This window comes from Delphinus delphis, chromosome 6 (assembly GCF_949987515.2).
Source record: "Delphinus delphis chromosome 6, mDelDel1.2, whole genome shotgun sequence".
Lineage (NCBI taxonomy): Eukaryota > Metazoa > Chordata > Mammalia > Artiodactyla > Delphinidae > Delphinus > Delphinus delphis.
The window spans coordinates 84,057,185-84,075,755 of NC_082688.1; the positions used below are offsets into that span (position 1 = coordinate 84,057,185).

At 45.9% G+C, this 18,571-nt stretch overlaps 1 protein-coding gene across 1 annotated transcript in view; it reads right to left on the bottom strand.

Moving 5' to 3' along the window:
* The window catches only part of GOLM1 (golgi membrane protein 1), a 55,844-nt gene extending 37,943 nt beyond the window's left edge, over positions 1-17,901 (bottom strand). Inside the window, exons 1-3 of the mRNA XM_060014985.1 lie at positions 17,740-17,901; positions 7,304-7,453; positions 5,363-5,542 (exon numbers count right to left, since the gene is read on the bottom strand). Of these exons, the coding sequence (XP_059870968.1) occupies positions 5,363-5,542; positions 7,304-7,432 (309 nt within the window). The 5' untranslated portion in view covers positions 7,433-7,453; positions 17,740-17,901. The remainder of the gene's footprint in view (positions 1-5,362; positions 5,543-7,303; positions 7,454-17,739) is intronic.
* Between the last annotated feature and the right edge of the window lie 670 nt (positions 17,902-18,571).

An 18,571-nucleotide genomic window follows, 5' to 3' on the forward strand; every position in this document is an offset into this window, starting at 1 on the left:
CAAGAATCATCTGAAGTCTCATTTGAAGTGTTTACCATCAAGCAATCAGTCTGTGAGATTTGGTTCAAATTATCAAGACAGAGAACCTGACTGATCAGCTGCTGCCCTAGCAATGGGTGCACTTCACTGTACCAGGCTTCTCCCTGCATCCAATGGGCTGTAGCTGGTGAAAAAGGAACAGGCCAGGAAGGTGCAGAAAGAAAAAGACAACAACAGCAGGACCACATTTGGTGAGCAAGGCAGAAAGAGCTAATAAAAATGTAATAATATATATGTACAACTTCTGTTCCAGCAATTCAACTTTTTTTTTTTTTTGGTGGTACGCGGGCCTCTCACTGTTGTGGCCTCTCCCGTTGCGGAGCACAGGCTCCGGACGCGCAGGATCAGCGGCCATGGCTCACGGGCCCAGCCACTCCACGGCATGTGGGATCTTCCCGGACCGGGGCAAGAACCCATGGTGCCCTGCATCGGCAGGCGGACTCTCAACCACTGTGCCACCAGGGAAGCCCGACTTCATTCTTTTTTACGGCTGAATAGTATTCCACTGTATGTATACACCACATCTTCACTATCCATTCATCTACTGATGGGCACTTAGGTTGCTTCCATATCTTGACTATTGTGAATAATGCTGCAATGAACACAGGGGTGCATATATCTTTTCAAATCAGTGTTTTTGTTTTCTTAGGATAAATGCCCAGGAGTGGAACTGCTGGATCATACGGTAGTTCTATTTTTAATTTTTTTGAGGAAGCTCCATACTGTTCTCCATGGTGGCTGCACCAATTTACATTCCCACCAACAGTGCAAGAGGGTTCCCTTTTCTCCACCTCCTTGCCAACACCTGTTATTTGTTGTCTTATTGATAATTGCCATTTTGACAGGTGTGAGGTGATATTTCACTGTGGTTTTGATTTCCATTTCCCTGATGATTAGTGATGTTGAGCACCTTTTCATGTGCCTGTTGGCCATCTGTATGTCTTCCTTGAAAAAAACAGTCTATTCAGATCCTCCGCCCATTTTTTACTCGGGTTCTTTGTTTTTCTGATGTTGAGTTGTATGAGTTCTCTGCATATTTTAGATACTAACACCTATCAGATACATAGTTTGCAAATATCTTTTCCCATTCATCTGGCAGCCTTTGGTCTTGTTGATAATTTCCTTTGCTGTGCAAAAGCTTTTTTAGTTTGAGACAGCCCCATTTGTTTAGTTTTACTTTTGGTCTGTCTCTACTGTCCAAACCTGTGCTGTCCAATACATGGCTATCTAATTTTAAATTAGTTAAAATTAAATAAAATTCAAAATTCAGTTCTGTAGTCCCACTAGCTACATTTTAGGTATTCAACAGCTACATGGGGCCAGCTGCTACCGTACCACAGAGCAAAAAAAAGGAACATTTCCACCGTCACAGGGAATTGTTAGACAGTGTTGACCAGAACGAGGCATAAATTTCATTACCACACTGTCCCTGATAGGTTCGGCTTTCAAGCTTCTACCCAGCCCCCAACTTGGGGACTTTTATGCCCATGCAGAGTAGCAATGCCAGCCTGAGGTAGGGATGCTGGCCAAGGTTGGAACGCCCTAGGTCACGTGAGATTTGCACCCATACGTGCTAGCAAGCCAGCTCCTCCCACAGCTGAGAATCACTATTAGTCCACCAGTAGGGTCTTTAAAATTCTGAAAAAGAGCCTCATTCCAATTCAAAGCACGAGTGCTAACTTCCTAAGATTAAAAAAAATAGATAACACAGAGTCATGTACTGGGGGTGACAGACCAGCCCAACTTCTCTGGGGACTTCCCAGCCAGATTGAAACAATCAGGTTATTTTTTGCCTCAGAATTTGGAATTGGGGACAGAGGAGAGCTAGCGGGAATAACAGTAGTCTTTCGAAGCAAGGAAACAGAAAAGTGATCCCATCGCCCAGCTTTAACAACTATCAACTCAGGCCAACCTGGTTTCTTCTGTGGCCACACCCAGGCCCCCTGCGTGAATTAGGTGATGGAGAGCTCTGGAGAGGCCCCCTGCGGCCCAGCGACGCGGGGTCTACACAGAGCAGAAGGAGGCCAGGGGCAGAGATGGAGGCCCCGCTGGCGGCCACCCAGGCTCTAGGTCACATCCTAGGTGACAGGTACTAACTCCCTTTGGACCTCAGATCCCTCCCTGTATGATGAGCACCAACTGCATGAGGCTACTGAGAGGAAGACAGGAGACAGTTCCTGTGTAATGCGGAACGTAACCCTGGCTCGGCAGAGATTTGCAAAACACGCGCTCTGGTCGCTGGTGTGACAGCTGTTGTTGGTGCTCTTCGCACGGCTCAACTGCACTGTTCGCGCTTGGCTCTAACAGACACCCCAGCACCTCCTTCATCTCTTCTGAAAGCCAAGACAATCTGTTTTCATGGTTTTAATTTAGAAGAAAAAAGAAGAGTCCATACCAAAAAAAAATAATAATAATAATATTATCACTCCAGATGCTGTGGTTTACTACTACCTCTACCCCTATGCTATCACCATTACTACCACGACGACTAGTTGTAATAATACTAGCTACCGCGTTTTGGGCTTCTGCTCCATGTCAGGCACTGTGATAAAGCCTTCACAAATATTACACTGAATCACTGCAGCCACCCTGCAAAAGGGATTCTGTTGTTATTTCCACCTGGTGGCTGAGAAAACAGGTCCAGGGAACTTAACTGATTTGCCTGAAATCATACAGTTAAGGAAAACAAGGATTCGAACCCAGGGCTGCCTGGCCGGAAGCCCCATGCCATTCACCCTCACCCCAAACTACGGCAAAAATCCTCCTGGAGCTAAGAAACGAGCCCCCATCCCCACCCCCAAAATGAAAAGAACTTTGTATCACATCTCCTATAAAAGCTTAAAACTCCAAATGAAAGGACTCTCACCCTTTCCCAGCGGCTATTTGACTGTCTCTCAAATGTGTACTTTACCTTCTATACTGGGGCTCCTCGACTTTCAATATCCACTGTTAGATGTTTACTGTGACTACAAGAGCCTCCCTCCCCTTGGATGCTCAAACAGTTCTTGAACTTGGGGGTGGGGCAGGAGTGCTAAGATCCCGCATTATGTCCCCTATTTTAAAAAGAAACCGTAAAACTGAAGTGTTCAGAAGTGAGGTGTAACAGTCACCTGGTTTCTGGCTGGGAGATGTTCCCTCTCATTTCCTCCTACAGAGGCAGATGCTTTTAGGAAACAGTCGGTCAATCACATTTCAAAGAATTCCGAGTCTGAAGGCTTATCCCCACCAAAGCTTACACTCAATAAGCCAGCATTTCTGTATCTAGGGCTTGCCTGTGGTGATGAAGCTTCATTGACTGTGTTACTATGAATTCGCTAGAACAAATGGCTCTGGGCAGCGCAGTCTCTGAGGACTCCGCCCATACGATACGGGAAGCCCGGCTGCCTGCAACCTGTTTTACAGGACTCTGGAGCCCCTCGGCGTACCAAGGCCAAGGCAGAAGGTCCCATGAGCAGAAATTACCCTGCAGTCGCTCTTGCTTCTCCCCACCCCAAACAGGCACCCACACTTTGTGCCATGCACAAAAATATCCAGAAGCATGGAGGAGTATGAAAAGAGAGATTAGTCATTCCCAGAATTTTGGATTTCACGAGCCAGTAAAATTTCAGAGGCATTTGGGAGACTGATGAGGTTAAGAAAACAAGGACAGTTAAAAGCAATAGCCAAACACCACATGCAGACATGAACAGCCCTTCTATCTTCTATCACTACCATTTCAAAAAAAAAAAAGTTAAAAACAAAATGTAGAAGGCCAGAGAATCAGAGTATCAACAAAAGACAATTCTTCCTACAGAAAAAAGAGTCAAATTTTCAGGTAATGACACACATACACACAGGGGTGGAGAGGCAGGCAGACAGGTACACAAAACATCCTCCTTTTTCCTCCCTCCCTGCAGATGGGAAAACCTTGCTCTGGCTGGTCACAGACCTTAGCACATACGGTCCTTCCCACCTTGCCCTGTCCAGCCCAGGCCCAATGGGGCAAGGCTGCTGGTCTCTGCTGGGTCCCCTTTCCCAGCCCAACACTCCCCAGGTCCCATCACAGGCCTCCTTCCTAACTGGGCAGAGGGCCAGAGTGCCAGAGACCTTCTCGGTACGTCCTGCAAATCCCAGATGGACTTTCTGCCCACTCTATCCCCTGAGAATAAACTCTGCAGCCTCCCAAAGCGTGCTTCAGGAGGTTAAGCATGTGTACACACTGTGAGAAATGGCAAGGTCCCATTCTATTCAGCTAAGGGGATTTCAGGAGCACAAATAGTGTCACCCACACATGAGAAAAAGGGAGACCTTTCCTATAGGAAAGCACTTTATTATAAAGTTATAGGGAGCACTTTCCTATAACAGCATTAAAACTGGAACAATTCCCAAGGAAGGAATACACATTTGTGACTATGAGAAAGTACTCCGCAAATAAAAAAAAAAAAAAAGCACTTCTCACCTTTTAAACCAGTTACATAGGAAAAGTCTGAGGCCCTATCTAGAAATGATTCATTATCTGGTAACTAGTAGCACTTTACACAGATCTGGCTCTTACTAATCCGTGTGCCTCGCTCTGTGAAATGTTTGATTTATTGGAAGGAGGTCATATCCTGAGATCCATTATCTTGAATGTGGACTTGGTTTTAGTAGGAAATAGTCAAATCTTGCGAGGAAATAAATAGTCATGAGTTTGATGCACTTTAGAAAGGAAGGTATTAGTGACTCACACCATTATACAATTTAACAAACAGGAAAGTGGAGTCACACAGTCCCAAGAAAACCAGAAAAAGCAAGACACATAAAGCTTAGATATGCTCACTAATGGGAAGCCCCTTTTTTAATCTGTGCAGGATCTGGTATTTTTTAAATTTAAAAACCAGCACTCTTGGGTCCCCTACTTTCTTTGTTAGTATATATTAGGAGGTCTACATCTCCTCTCACTGTGAGATACTCAAGGGCACAAATGCTATTCCTCTGTGAGATACAAGCATCCGGCACAGGCCTGGCACAGAGTAGGTACTTAACGCATACTTGTAGAAAGTAAGGAAAAAAGGTAACAGGAGGATGAACGTGCTGCTCAGACAGTTCTTTTGCATTTCTCCCATTTATCAGCACTGCAAAAGTTTTTCCAACAAACCCACCCAGGGCCTAATGGCGATATGAGGAGACATCCTCGTATCGCCATTCCATATCCAAGCTTTGGATGCAAAGCTTGATCAAGAGGCTCATTCCACGCAACTACACCACATACACACACAGCGGCTTATGCTCCCACTGAGGAGAATTCGACAGGGTATAAATGGTACTTAGAACAGAATTAAGAGGAAAACCAAGCAGGTCTTGCCTTTTCATCCTGGTATAACTTGTTGACGCTCTCCATTTGAAAGTTGTGGCTGGACTGAATTTTGTCCAGCTGTTCCCGCTGCTTTTCCAGCTCCCCCTGGAACTCGTTCTTTTTCATCTCCACGGCCCCTCGCTCTGCTGCCGCCCTGCGGACCCTGCCTTCCAGCTCCACGATGCGCGTCTGCAAGGACATTGTATTTGTTATGATGATCTGCAATCATGATCACTGAAGTTACTACTATGACTCCCTGAAGGCTCCGATGATGGTTTCCATTTTTTAGCAGTATTTTTATTTTTTGGTTGTGGCTCGAAGCATGTGGGATCTTAGTTCCCCAACCAGGGATCGAACCCACACCCCATGCGTTTGGAAGCGAGACGTCTTAACCACTGGACTGCCAGGGAAGTCCCAGCAGTATTTTTAAATTAAGTGTGTACTTTTTAGACATAACACTATTGAACACTTAACAGACTACCATATAGTGTAAATATAACTCTTTATGCACTGGGAAAACAAAAACTCACATGACTTGTTTTATTGCGCTATTGGCTTTATTGTGGCAGTCTGGAACTGAATTCGGGATATTGCCAAGGTCTGCCTGTACATAAAATGGCTTATGCTTTACCTGGAGTGAGCTGGTGCTCAAATATTTAGTTCCTTTTCCTCACTAACAGAGCATTTAAGCACTCTTTATAAGACACAATCTCTGAAAACAGATTCAATTCTCTGCACACCAAGACCCCATCTGCCCAGAGAACAGGGGTCCAGCGGAAGCTCAGACAAAAGCACTGCAACCGGGGGGAGGTAAGCATGAGAGGAGGACAAAACACCCCTAGGGGATGGATTTCCACAGCTAAGAACTCAAGCTCTGCCATCAGAAAGACTGGGTTGGCATCCCAGCTCCCCTCGCCCTTAACCTCTCCGAGTCTTAGTTTGCCCACCTGTGAAATGGGGAACATAAAATCCCAACCCGAGAGAGTCTGTGTACAAAAGAAGGCAATGTATGCAATATATCCTTAAAGAAAAATTACTCTGACGCTTGCTAAAATGATAAGGAAAACTTGACTCAAGGCTACTGCAACAGGGGTCATGACTGTTGCAGTCGGGAGAGAAACTGGTCTCGACTCTGAGCCCAGCAAGGACAGCAGAGGATTTATAGCCAACGAGCAGAGTGAGGGGGTCAGTGGGTGGAAAAGCACTAAGAGGGTGGGGAGATTCTTGCTAAACTGGCCTAACAGGAGTCTTGCTAAAGGCAGGCCCAGGGCTAGACATCAAAGATAAGGGATGAGGACCTTGCTCAGGTATCAGGGGTGGAGGGACGAGTGAGAGGGATTCTTTGCTAAGCCTGGGCTGGGCAGGCCAAAAACAGGATGGGGGACCAAGATGGAGGCCTAGTCACGAAGCGGGCTCCTCAGAGGCTGACTAAACTGTGGTCAATGAGAGTCTCTGTCACTGCTCAGCGCTGCCTGACCCACGACGGGCAGCAATGAATGGGAAAGATAAAGTTATTATTATCAGTAAATGATGCCGATAAAGATTGGTACCTCTAAAAACGTATTTCTCAGGCCCGTTCTCCACGTGCATTACCAACACCACTCTTAGATTCTGACTGTGGACTGGAGGACCAGAACGGGCTGTGGGCAGGGTACTTAACGTAAGTTGTCTTCCCAGAACCAGCCCAAAAGGCTTGACTGAAAATTGTTAACTCACAGGAAAAGCAGAGGCATGTCCTGGCAGCAATCCTAAGAAGTCACAAGGGGGTCCTCTCCCACCCAAGAGCAGAGCTGGCGTGCCGTCAGGCCGGGGGCTGGGTGGGGGGACATGCAGAGCCCCGCAGCGAGCATCACAGCATGCAACACCTTAGGTGGTGATAAACAGCAAACCCCTCGGACCCCACCGCCCAGCCGCTTTAAATACTCTGTGACATCCACACAAACAGAACACCTGGAGATCCACGCTCCGGGAGCTCGCAATCCAGTAGTTGAAGCCCAGGACAATGATACAGGCCACCAGGGCAGCCAGCACGAGGGGCGGCGACTTCATGCTCCGACGCCCGTTTCCCAATCCCATCATCTCACAGACCAGGCTGAGAATCTGCCAAATAAAAACAAACACACAGGCCTCAGTACCAGGATTACCACGCCCCAGGCATGCCACAGGCGTCATCACAACCAACACGAAGGTGTCCTGCCCCGAAACACGGGCTGGCGGCGTCTTCTCCTTGAAATGCAAAGCTGTCGGTGGAGGAGACCGTGTTAAGTAGCCCACCCAGAGCCAGTGGTGTGTGCCCTGGGCAGTGTGGCCAGACCCCTGGGACAGGCTTGTGGGAGCAAGCACCGTCCTAGAAACCCATCACACACAGGCTCAACACCTCAGGCAGGTAACAATTTCTCTTACACTTCAGTTTTCTTGTCTATAATTATAGTTCCTACCTCCCAGTACGATCTGAGAAATCATCATCTCTTTAAGCAGCAATAGCAAATAATAGTGCTTCTACAACACACTAGAAAGACTCCATTTCTCATAATTCCCCAAAGTCTTTTTGATCTGATTCCTAACCAGGGAGGGTTTTTTACCCTGTGACAGAATTGCCAAAGATACCCAGTTAAAGTGTTTCCCGAGCAAAGCCGGAAAGCCTTCTAGAAGTGTGTGAAGCCAGGACCGGAGGTGCCCTGCCTGCAGCAGAAACAGGCATTTATACTCTGCTTCCTTTGAACACTGTTCTCTCTCCCTTTGAAGCCATATCTGTGCAGCACAGCCGAGTTAGGAGAAGACTTCAAGGGCTGCAGGGAGCATGGAGCTTCTTAAAAGGAACACAAATACAGCTGAGAAGAAAGGAGCTATGTTTCACTCACGGGCCTCAACCCCAAGCCAGGTCTGGCTGGATCCTGGCCCTGGTCAGCAAGGACAAGGCAAACTGAGCCAGATCAAAGGTCCTCATCAGAGGGAGGGCAGCACACACAATAAACAGTCTCCCTCAGAACAGATATGCTTTTATGCCAGGTGTGGCCAGCAATGGAGGAAGAGGAAAAGGAGGTGAGGGAGGAGGGGGAAGGGAGACTACCAGGGACTCAGCTTTGAGGTGAAGTTCCTGCAGGTGAGAACACAGAAGAGCTGACAAAGCTGGCTCTCCCCCATGGTACCTGTAGCTAAGTGTGTCCCTGGGAGACATCCTCTCTCTCTGAATGAGCAATCTAGTTGAATCACCTAAAACAAAGCACCCCCAGAATTCCCATGAATTGAGGGCTGAGTCCAGCCTCCAATGGCTGATGGCTTCTTCACCAGCTTCTGGTCTCTCGGGACAAAAGAGGGAAAAAAGTTTTAAATTCAACTGACAGTTGATATCAGCAAACATTGTACATACTAACAGAGACTAATGCTCAGAAATCGTAAAGTTCTAGGAAATTTTATAGATCTGCTAAAAATGTCTCTACTGCCTCATCCTGTTTGATTTTGATCACAAATTTTTTTTTTTTTTTTTTACTCATTAACTTTTTAAAATGTAAGAAGACAAATACAATTGGGGAGAAAAATCACACGAAGTGTAAAATTAAAAGTCCTCCTCTTCCCACTCCACTGGCTGTATCCCTCTATTCCAGCTGCTCTTAACCCTCAGAGAGCATCAGAATCGCCTGGGACGCTTCTTAAATTACGAACAACTGGGCCCACTCCTCCTTTCTCTGTAAAATTTTTTGCCCATAATTTTTGGTTGGTGGTGGTGTTTTTAAAATAACCTAATCTTATCACTCTTTTCTTTTTATTGCTTCTAGATTTTGCTTATGTTTAGAAAGACATTTCCTACTCTAAGTTTATATATACATTTACCCATATCTCCCCTCAACATATCTATGTTTTCATATTTCTATGTAAATGTTTCATCTACTTGGAATTCCTTTTTGATGTAAGGAGTAAGGAAATACAAAGAAAACAACTTTTTTTTTTTTTTTGTAACGGCTGGCCAGTTCCTTGGGCATCCTTTATGGAATAAACTATTTTTACTTAGTTCTTTGAAAGGCCATCTTTGTCATATGCTTAATTCCCTAAAAATAAACTTTTAGATGGGACACTCGATCTTTTGTTATTCCTGCAGATGTAAGTCAGGGTGGGTATACTTTAGCTCTGAAAACAATATAACTCAACTCTCACTTCAAGGACGTGTACAAATGATCATTTAACATTCTCCTTCCTTTAGCCAGTCAGTAAAAAATTTAATGAGCAACTACTAGGGGACAGGTGCTGTGCTAGCACCAGGAAGCTCAGGGCAGTGTTAAGAGAACAAACTCTGGAAACTGATGGCCAGAGTTGGATCCTGGTTCCACCTCTTCGGAGTCACAGGACCCATCTGTGCCTCACCGTCTTCCTCAGAGGGTTCAAGTGAGTAACAGACGAGTAAAGATATGAGAAGTGCTTAGAACCACAACAGGCACATAGTGTCAATTGCTCGATAAATGCTGACTATCATTATTAGAGATGGAAAGATGAATAACAAATCATTTCCAGATCTGGTCTTTTTCTTGTTCTATAAGAAAAAGGTGATGAATGCTTTCCTTCCTCAATCGTTCTACTTTATAGGAACCAGCCATCTGCATTCTTCCCTTGACTCTGCTGTCAACTGAAGCAGCAGTAACTGTCATCTCCTGGGACTGACTCCGGATACCGCTGCAGCAGTAGGCATCCCAGACCAGGACCACATTATGCAAAAGAGAGATGCCAGGAAGTTGAGTACAGTCTCAGAAGCCCGTCACTGTGACCCAGCACTTGGCCAGCCGGACGGTGTGCAGCCACCCAGAGGGATGGTTAGGAGAGCCCTGGACTTCCCAATGGACACAGGGCTGCCCAGGTAAGAAGAAGACCACAGCTGTGCCAAGAGGAAGGGAGGGCCTGCAACGTGCCTCACCATGGACTTCCAGGACTGCAGGAACCCTGCTGCTGAAGACAAAGGGACAAACACAGGTGGTAAATGCCAAAGCCTGAGGGCGGGAACTCAGAGCCAGAGTTTACAGCTGTCAAACATTTCAAACGCCTTCCTCTCCTCCACCTTAGAATTTATGTAGACTGCAGGGTGATGGAAGTGGGTGGGAGACAGACTGTGTCAGACAGATTAATAGTTATAATTTAGGCTTCAGAATGTGTTTTGTCTCATATTTGATTACAGTCACCTGACATACTGAAAAAGATTAACCTGAATCAGCCGAACTCTGTGAAATTCCAGGTTTCCCTGGAATGAAAGAAAGTGGTGTGTGTCTGCACTAAAAGTTTCTTGGTAAGTTGAAAAAGTCATTAAAAAAAAAAAAAAAAAACCCTGCAGATTCTTTCTACTGGCTTAATTTTAAAAATTCAATCTACTGGTTAAAATTATTGTTTGCTTGTAAGCCAAAAATTTTTATAAGCAAACAGAGACCTCTAATTACTTTTTTCAGAAAAAGAAAAAGCATAAGAAAATGGGCAACTGGCCAAATGCATGAGCCCCTTGAACCTCCTAGTTAAATAATTTTTTCATTTCCTCATTTTCACATAGAGGTTTTAAATCATATAGGCAAATATATGGGAGCAATCAAATCGGATTGGCTTGTTTGACCAATGTCATCACTGCAGAAACAACACACCTTCTCCAAACAGCAGGGGAGCTGCACCTTTATTCCTTTTCAGAAGAACTGGCTTCACCCGGATGGCGGAGGGCCAGAGCTGGAGGTGCCCTGCACGGAGTTCCGAAGTCACCATAGTGAAGCCAACAGACTGGAGGACGCCCCACTCAGCATTTTTTTGGAGGGTTTAGAGATATTCTACTCCGTCCCAAGAATGTCTCCAAGGCAGGGGTTAGCATACCAAGGCCCACAGGCCATTGGTGGCCCGTTTTGTAAATAAGGGTTTGCTGAACACAGCCATGCCCAGCCCTTGAAGTACTGCCCACAGCTGCTTTCTAGCTACAAGGCAGAGTTGAATAGTTGAGATGGGTTATTACGAAGACTGAAACAGTTAAAGTATTTACTATCTTTCCCTTCCAGAAACTTTGCCAACTCCTGCTCTAAACCATTAGGGTTAAAGGACAAGTCCATTGTATTCTCCTTAAACTGCTTTAAAAACTTACTAGGGGCTTCCCTGGTGGCGCAGTGGTTGAGAATCTGCCTGCTAATGCAGGGGACACGGGTTCGAGCCCTGGTCTGGGAGGATCCCACATGCCGCGGAACAACTAGGCCCGTGAGCCTCAACTACTGAGCCTGCGCGTCTGGAGCTTGTGCTCCGCAACAAGAGAGGCTGCAATAGTGAGAGGCCCCCGCTTGCCACAACTAGACAAGGCCCTCGCGCAGAAACGAAGACCCAACACAGCAAAAATAAATAAATAAATTACTAAACTCCTACCCCCAACATCTTCTTAAAAAAAAAAAAACTTACTAGGAAGTGCACAGGTTCTCCTCCTCTCACTTTCCCAACCTCCAATTTTTCCCCAATTCTAGAAGCTAACAGTTTAGAAAGAAAAACCTTTAATAGCATGGTAAATGTAGTTAATAATACTGTATTGCATATCTGAAAGTTGCTAAGAGAGTAGATCTTAAAAGTTCTCATCACAAGAAAAAAAAATTCGTAACTATGTGGTTACAGATGTTAACTAGACTCATCGTGGTGAGCATTTCACAATATATACAAATATTGAATCATTTTGTTGTATGCCTGAAACTAATGCTATGTCAATTATACTCAATAAAATGTTTTAAAAAGAAAAACTAAAAATTAATGTGCATGTTTAGCGCTATGCAGTGAAAATACCAAAAACTGAAGTGAATGAGTGAAAATGAATGAGGAGAACCAAATTCCACTGTGCTTCTTCCAGCACTTGATTTTCTGAAGAAGGGCCACCTTCCCTACAGACACCAAGACTACACGTTGGCAGGCGTTCCCAAATTCCTCCTAGTCTAGTTCAGGAGTTGGCAAACTTCAGCCTAACGGCCGAATCCTGCCAGCCACCTGTTTCTGTACACTGCCTGAAAGCTCAGATTTTAAGTTTTTTAAGTGAAAAAAATCAGAATAATAATATTTCATGACATGAAAAGTACTGAAATATACGAAATTAAAACTTCAGTGTCCCTAAATGAAGTTTTATTGGGATACAACGATGCCCATTCATTTACGTATTGTCTATCGCTGTCGGGCTACAAGAAGTGAGTAGCTGTGACATAGCCCACAGGGCCTGCAGAACCTAAAATGCCATCTGGCCCTTTACAGAAAAGGTTTGCTGTACCTTTAGACACCTGCTGTAGTTCAGTGGTTCTCAAAGTGTGTTCCCTGGACCAGCAGCATCAGCATCACGTTGGAATGTTAGAAATTTAAATGTTCTGGCCCACCCCAGACCTACCAAGTCAGCGACTTGGGGTCTGTGTTTAAAAGCCCTCCACGTGATGCTGATGCAGGTCAAGGTTGAGAACCACTGTCCTCTCCAGAGCTCACTGGACAAGTCTGACAAGTGAATCTTGTTCTGGCTGTACTCATTTATTTTCAAAAAGCGGAAAGACATGTTGGAGGGGGTGTGTTGTTTATCTTTGGAGAAATACTTGTATTTCCCTACTGTTTAAAGGTTGAGTTTGAGTTTTTTCCTCCCAGCTCTTTCATGGCCTTTGGCCTTCCATTTTACTCTACTATTTTCTCACACCTCCCATCTGCAGTTGCAAACATTGTCCCTAAACCTATCTACTACTGTGTGCCCTAGAGAAATAAGGTTTCTTTTTACCTCCCTAAGAGGTAAAGAGTAACCCCAAATGGACTCCATTTAAAGAAACTTCGTCGAGGGTCTTTTCTCCCTTTGGCCATCTCAAAGTCACTGTTCACCTGTGGATAAAGGTACCTCTTCTTTAATAAGAATGAAGTGATCACTAATTCCAGAGCAACATGGCTTCTACAGGACCTCCCTCACTGATACAGAAAACACAGAGGAAAGATAAGGAATCATCTATCTGCTACGCAGATATAAATGACAGAGAGCATTTTGATGGGCTAGACCCTCCAGTTCTGACAGCACTGATATCAGAGAAACCGTTAAAAATTTTTTTCTAAATCAATCATTAGTATATTAAAATTCTGTCCAAGAATTCACCAAGGCAATACTTTAAAAACTGGTAATAGCGAATGAGCCATCTTGAAGTTCCAGCCCAACTGGGCCTCAAAAGACTGCAGCCCAGTCAACCCACAGAATCAGGAGCAATAATAAAATGATGGTTTTAAGCTTGGAGATGATTTGTTACAGAGCAACAGATGATCAAAATACAAACTGTTACATGAAAAAAGTTACAAAATAGTAATTATCATATCCTACTTTTGTTAAAAAAAATTTTTAAATACACTCAGTAAATCAATATATTTTTCTACCATAGAAAATGTATAGCAAATGTTTATAAGGAAGGATATATACAAGTTGTAGTAAGGGAGCAGAATGTATAGAGGAATGAAGCTTTCATTTTTTTGCTTTATACCATTTTTTTTTCCTCAATGAGCGTATCTTTAATACAAAAGCCAAACAGTAACAATAAAAAATTGAGATGTTAGGAAGATGTATAATGGTAACATTAGCAAGTTTTGAAGCTGTATTTGTAGCATTCCCAGATTAAATCACAGTATTTTACAGCTTCTTCTAAAACAAAACAATGACAACATATATATGTATTACGAAGTAGAGAAATACACTGAACTCACTCAAATACATTCCAAGGCTCCCTTCTGTGCTGGACCCCACCACCAGGGACACTAAGAAGACCCAGGTCCCTGTCTTGAGCCTGGGCAGGTAACTGAGAGGAGATGCAGGGCAGCATGAGGACCCATTTCTGACTTGCTGACGGGGCAGTTCCTCTTCTCCTCCCAACCTCCTGGGCTCATCTGTAAAGGGATAACCTTGGAGTCTGTCTTCTAAGGCTGGTGTGAAAATTAAATGAGGGCATTTACTTGCCACCAAGTAAATACTTAACTGAAAGGAACTGCTGTGGTATTGAGAGTGTGGCTAAAGTGAGAGAACCAACTGTCTACCAGCAGGGTGCATGCATTCCAGAAGGTATAAAAGATGCTCCACCTGGCTGGGGAAAAAATCCTAGAAGTTACATTTATTTTTATCCAAAAAGTAGAATAGCAACTATGTTTTAGTAATATAAATATTACATATAACAAGTTAAATATATTATGTATATACTAATTATTTTACACTATGTTACACCGTACTAACTATACTACCATGAAATACTAATAGTGCTAATAAAAGCAGGAACTGACTGACTGCAACCTCACAAAGACCCTCTGTCAAGGGTCACCTGTCACCAGCCCTCTGAGATGCCTGAAGCACTCCTTTGACTTTGGCAAGTGCACAGTGAGGTAGATGGACAAATTATAACTAAACTAAACCCCACAGAGGATATGAATAGCTTTAAGATTCCTACCGAAAGCACAAATTAAAGCTACACTAATAAACGCAAGCAGAGGTGAACACAAGCCCAAGGCTGGGAACACACTTCCCACCCTGAGTCAGCTTCACCTGAGCCACATCACAAAGTAAAAACAATGATGACGTACTCAGGACAAGAACCAGGCCAAAAATACTCAAAATTCAAGGAGTATAGGAAAAAGGGTTTTACCTCCACTGTGATTAACAGTGAATCCATCTCTAAGTGTACACTGAACCTTGAGATACAAGAAAACGATGACAGCAGCACATGTATATAATTTATAATTAAGTAACAAACACACATAAGAGGAGTGCTAAAAATTGGTCTTAATTGAGATATAATTGACATATTACACTGTATTCGTTTTAGGTGTTAAAATTTTTTTACTGACAAGAATGAGCAAAAAAGCTTGGAAACCACAGCAAACTACAATATATATCACTATAATCATATTATATAGTATTTTTACATATATATTCTTCCTGTCAGGCACTAATTAATCTTCAAAACCTTAGTTAGAGGAAGTTCTATTAATGCAGCCTTGAAGGAAAATAAGATCAAAATGTTGTAAAAATCTGAGAAGGTATGCATTTTTTTTCCTGAAAATGGGGGAAATTTCTTTGTGAAGCAAAGTAGTCTCTCTGGGAATTTTGGAAATAATCCTTAAACTTCAAGCCAAGTCTCTCTTTCAATGTAATTTCATCAGTAACTTGAAAAAGTCTAGAAAAGAAAATAACCACAATCTAGTACAATCTTGGGGGAGCAAGTGAAATCACATTCACACTTTGTTAAGGTGAACGCCAAGAGCATATCAAGACCGTTCCTTTTACTCCTGTGAATTTTTAGAAAATAATTTTAACCAAGTTTTTGTTTTTAAACAAAAAAAAGTGCTTTTTTTCCTTATCCCAATTACAGATGTTACTTCCCATTCCCCAGGTCATTAAAAAAGAAATTAATCTTTTTCTAAGGCACCTTATTTTTTTCTAAAGAAAAATAAAAACAACAATAATACAACTGAATTAAAGCCCCAGGCACAGGGCCTCATCCCTGTTCCTGCCTCCCCCTCTCCCGGCCACCCCAAGCCTGTTTAGAAGCAGGGCTGGTCTTCAGGAACCACACTACCTTCAAGCTCCCTTTCACTAAACCGCCCGTGATGGGATCCTGTTCCCCACGCAGCACAGCTGGCTTGAAGCGACAGGCCACCTTCTAACTCTTCCCGGCAGAGGCAGTTTCCCCAGGCTCTGCCTGGCTATCCTTTGTGCTTCAGATGCAGAAAGCCAGCTTGCAACATTCACAGGATCTTCAGCACAGTCAGCAGTTCCCTCCCTGCTGGGAAGGTGGCCACATAAATGGACTGAAGGTAGCCCTGGGCCTAACATGGTCAACATCCTCACTGCTGTTTCAGCCGCACCCCTCAAAAAAACTATATAAATGCAAAATCTTTTCATTCCCCCATCAATAACTGGACCTAGGGCCAGCAATTAGAAAGCAGACGGCATCCTTAGCTCCTAATGGCAACGTCCCCAAAATCTGACACCCCCCCCCCACCAGCATCCCTTCCTCTCATCGTTGGTCTTTCATTTGTGAGAAAAACCAAAAAACAAAAAAAAACAAAAAAAAAAGTGGTATCTTCACAGGAGAACAAAATATGTCTTGAAGAGTTAACCTGTTTTCTTTAAACATCCTATGAACTCAGTGTTTTCACCACTGGCCCCTTAAAACTTGAATTCTGACCTAAGAACAGCAAGCCTTAGCAAGTTACTGGTTTCTATTTACAAATAAAGTAAAACTCTTCTTCACGATAGCATGAGCTTGGCTTAATCTTCTCTAACACAAGTAGAAGGAGCTAGGGATGCCCTAGGAGACCCACAAGGACCAACAAGGGATTCCACTTCTCATGTCTCACGCTACAAAAAATTCAGAAATACTAAAACTGCCAAATTTGAGTCAATCTCATGGCCATGAGTCAAACAGAGTCACTCTAGAGCTGTTAAATATTTAAGCAGGCTACTGGACATCTTACTCTGCTCCTAGGAATGTCCCTCCATATTTGCCTAATTTAGGGCAACTGGGCCTTGAAGACCACAAACCAGACAAAAGAAATCTCAAAACCGTGAAAGCCACACGAGTCTGGTTTTGCAAATTTGTAAACGGGATATCTTAAGCACCATTACTTGCCGAATACAATGATTCTTAAATTCCGCTAAAAAGAACACTCATCAAAATAGGCATTTTGCCTGTTTCGTTTTACCAAAAAACAATCATTAAGAATACTAAATAGGGTGTGACATATAAAGAGTATGGAAACCCATAAGACTATTCCTACAGCAGAACAAAAGTTCTGTGGATCCTCCACGCCGCCAAAGATGGGAAATACTGGTACAGGAGGGAACCCGGAGCATCCCTGAGACGGGCTTCAGAGGAGCTCTGGCGGCTCGCAGAACGAGAACCCGGCGTCAAGCTCCCGGTCACCTGCCAGGACGCGACCGCTGCCAACTTGGGCACCGCGGCGGCCCGAGCGCGCGCGGGGCTGAGGGGGAAGAGATGAGCGGCGCGGCCAGCCCGCCCTCCCCGCGTGCCAATCACGCCCGCACGGCAGGCACTAGCGCGACTTTGGAGAATGCTCGCTTTTGACTTTGGATGCCGACGCGCGTGACACAGCTAACAACAAAAAGAAAGGCCCCGCATCGCCCCAGACCAGGTCCGCAGGGGAGCCCAAGCCGGGAGACGGAACCCGGCGGGTCAGGGCGGCCCCGGGAAGGAGGCTCCGGCGCGGGGAGGCGCGGGGCCGGCCCCGAGCCGACTCCGGTAAAAGGCTGAGGCCCGGGCACAAGCCGGGGGGTGTTTCCGGGACCCGGCGCGGGGTCTCTGGGCGCGGGCCCGGGGCCGAGGAGGGACAAGGAGAAGCAAGGCGGCCAGTGCGGCCGAAGGGCGCGCCGAGCACGCGCGCCGCCCACTCACCTCCTGCAGCGGCTCCGGTGGCCGCTCGGTGCTGCGAGGCCCGGCTCCCAGGCCGCCCGGGCCGCTCTCCCACCGCCGCCGGCCTCACGCTCCCGCCCGCTCCGCGCCCCGCGCAGCCTCCAACGCCGCCGCGTCTCCGGCCTCCGCAGCTGCGAGTCCCCGCCCCCGGGCAGCGCCGGCGGCGCGGTGAGGAGGCGGCCTCGCGAGCGCGAGGAGGCGAGGCCGTGGCCGCGCCCGGACACCCGGCCCCACAGCGCGCGCGCCCTGGCCCGCGGCCGACCTGCGACTGGAGCCGGGAAGCCCCCGTCGCGCCCCCTCCCCCCCGCCAGCAGCCCCTCCCCTCCCCACTGCGGCTCCCGGCGCGCCTTCTAGTCGAGGCTCAGAGAGCCGAGCAGAGCGGTCCAGAGGCTTTCGGAGGAGGCGCGTGAAGGTGGGACGCGGCGGCGGAGATAAGGGGTCCGGGGAGACGGGGCCCCGGGGAGACGGGCCCCGGGGAGACACGCCCCCCAGCACCCCCGCCCCCGCCCCGAGGGAATTTTCCGGAACCCAGAGCTGACCACACCCAGCGCCACACTCCTGGTCACACTCACGTCTCCTCAGTAGTCCTTTTTCTTCCACCAGCCCTTCGCAGTTGGTCCTAATCTCCCCACAGCTCTTATCTCTCACCGCTAATTTGTCGGGTTGCGACCCTGGGACGGCGTGCAACAAAACGAAGATTCCTGGGCGTTGCGCAAGCCGGATTCTCTAGGACTTTCTAAGGATGGGGCTTGGGAATTTGAATTTTAAACAGCGTCCAGGTGGGCTTCGGGCACATGGAAGTTTGAGAAGCACT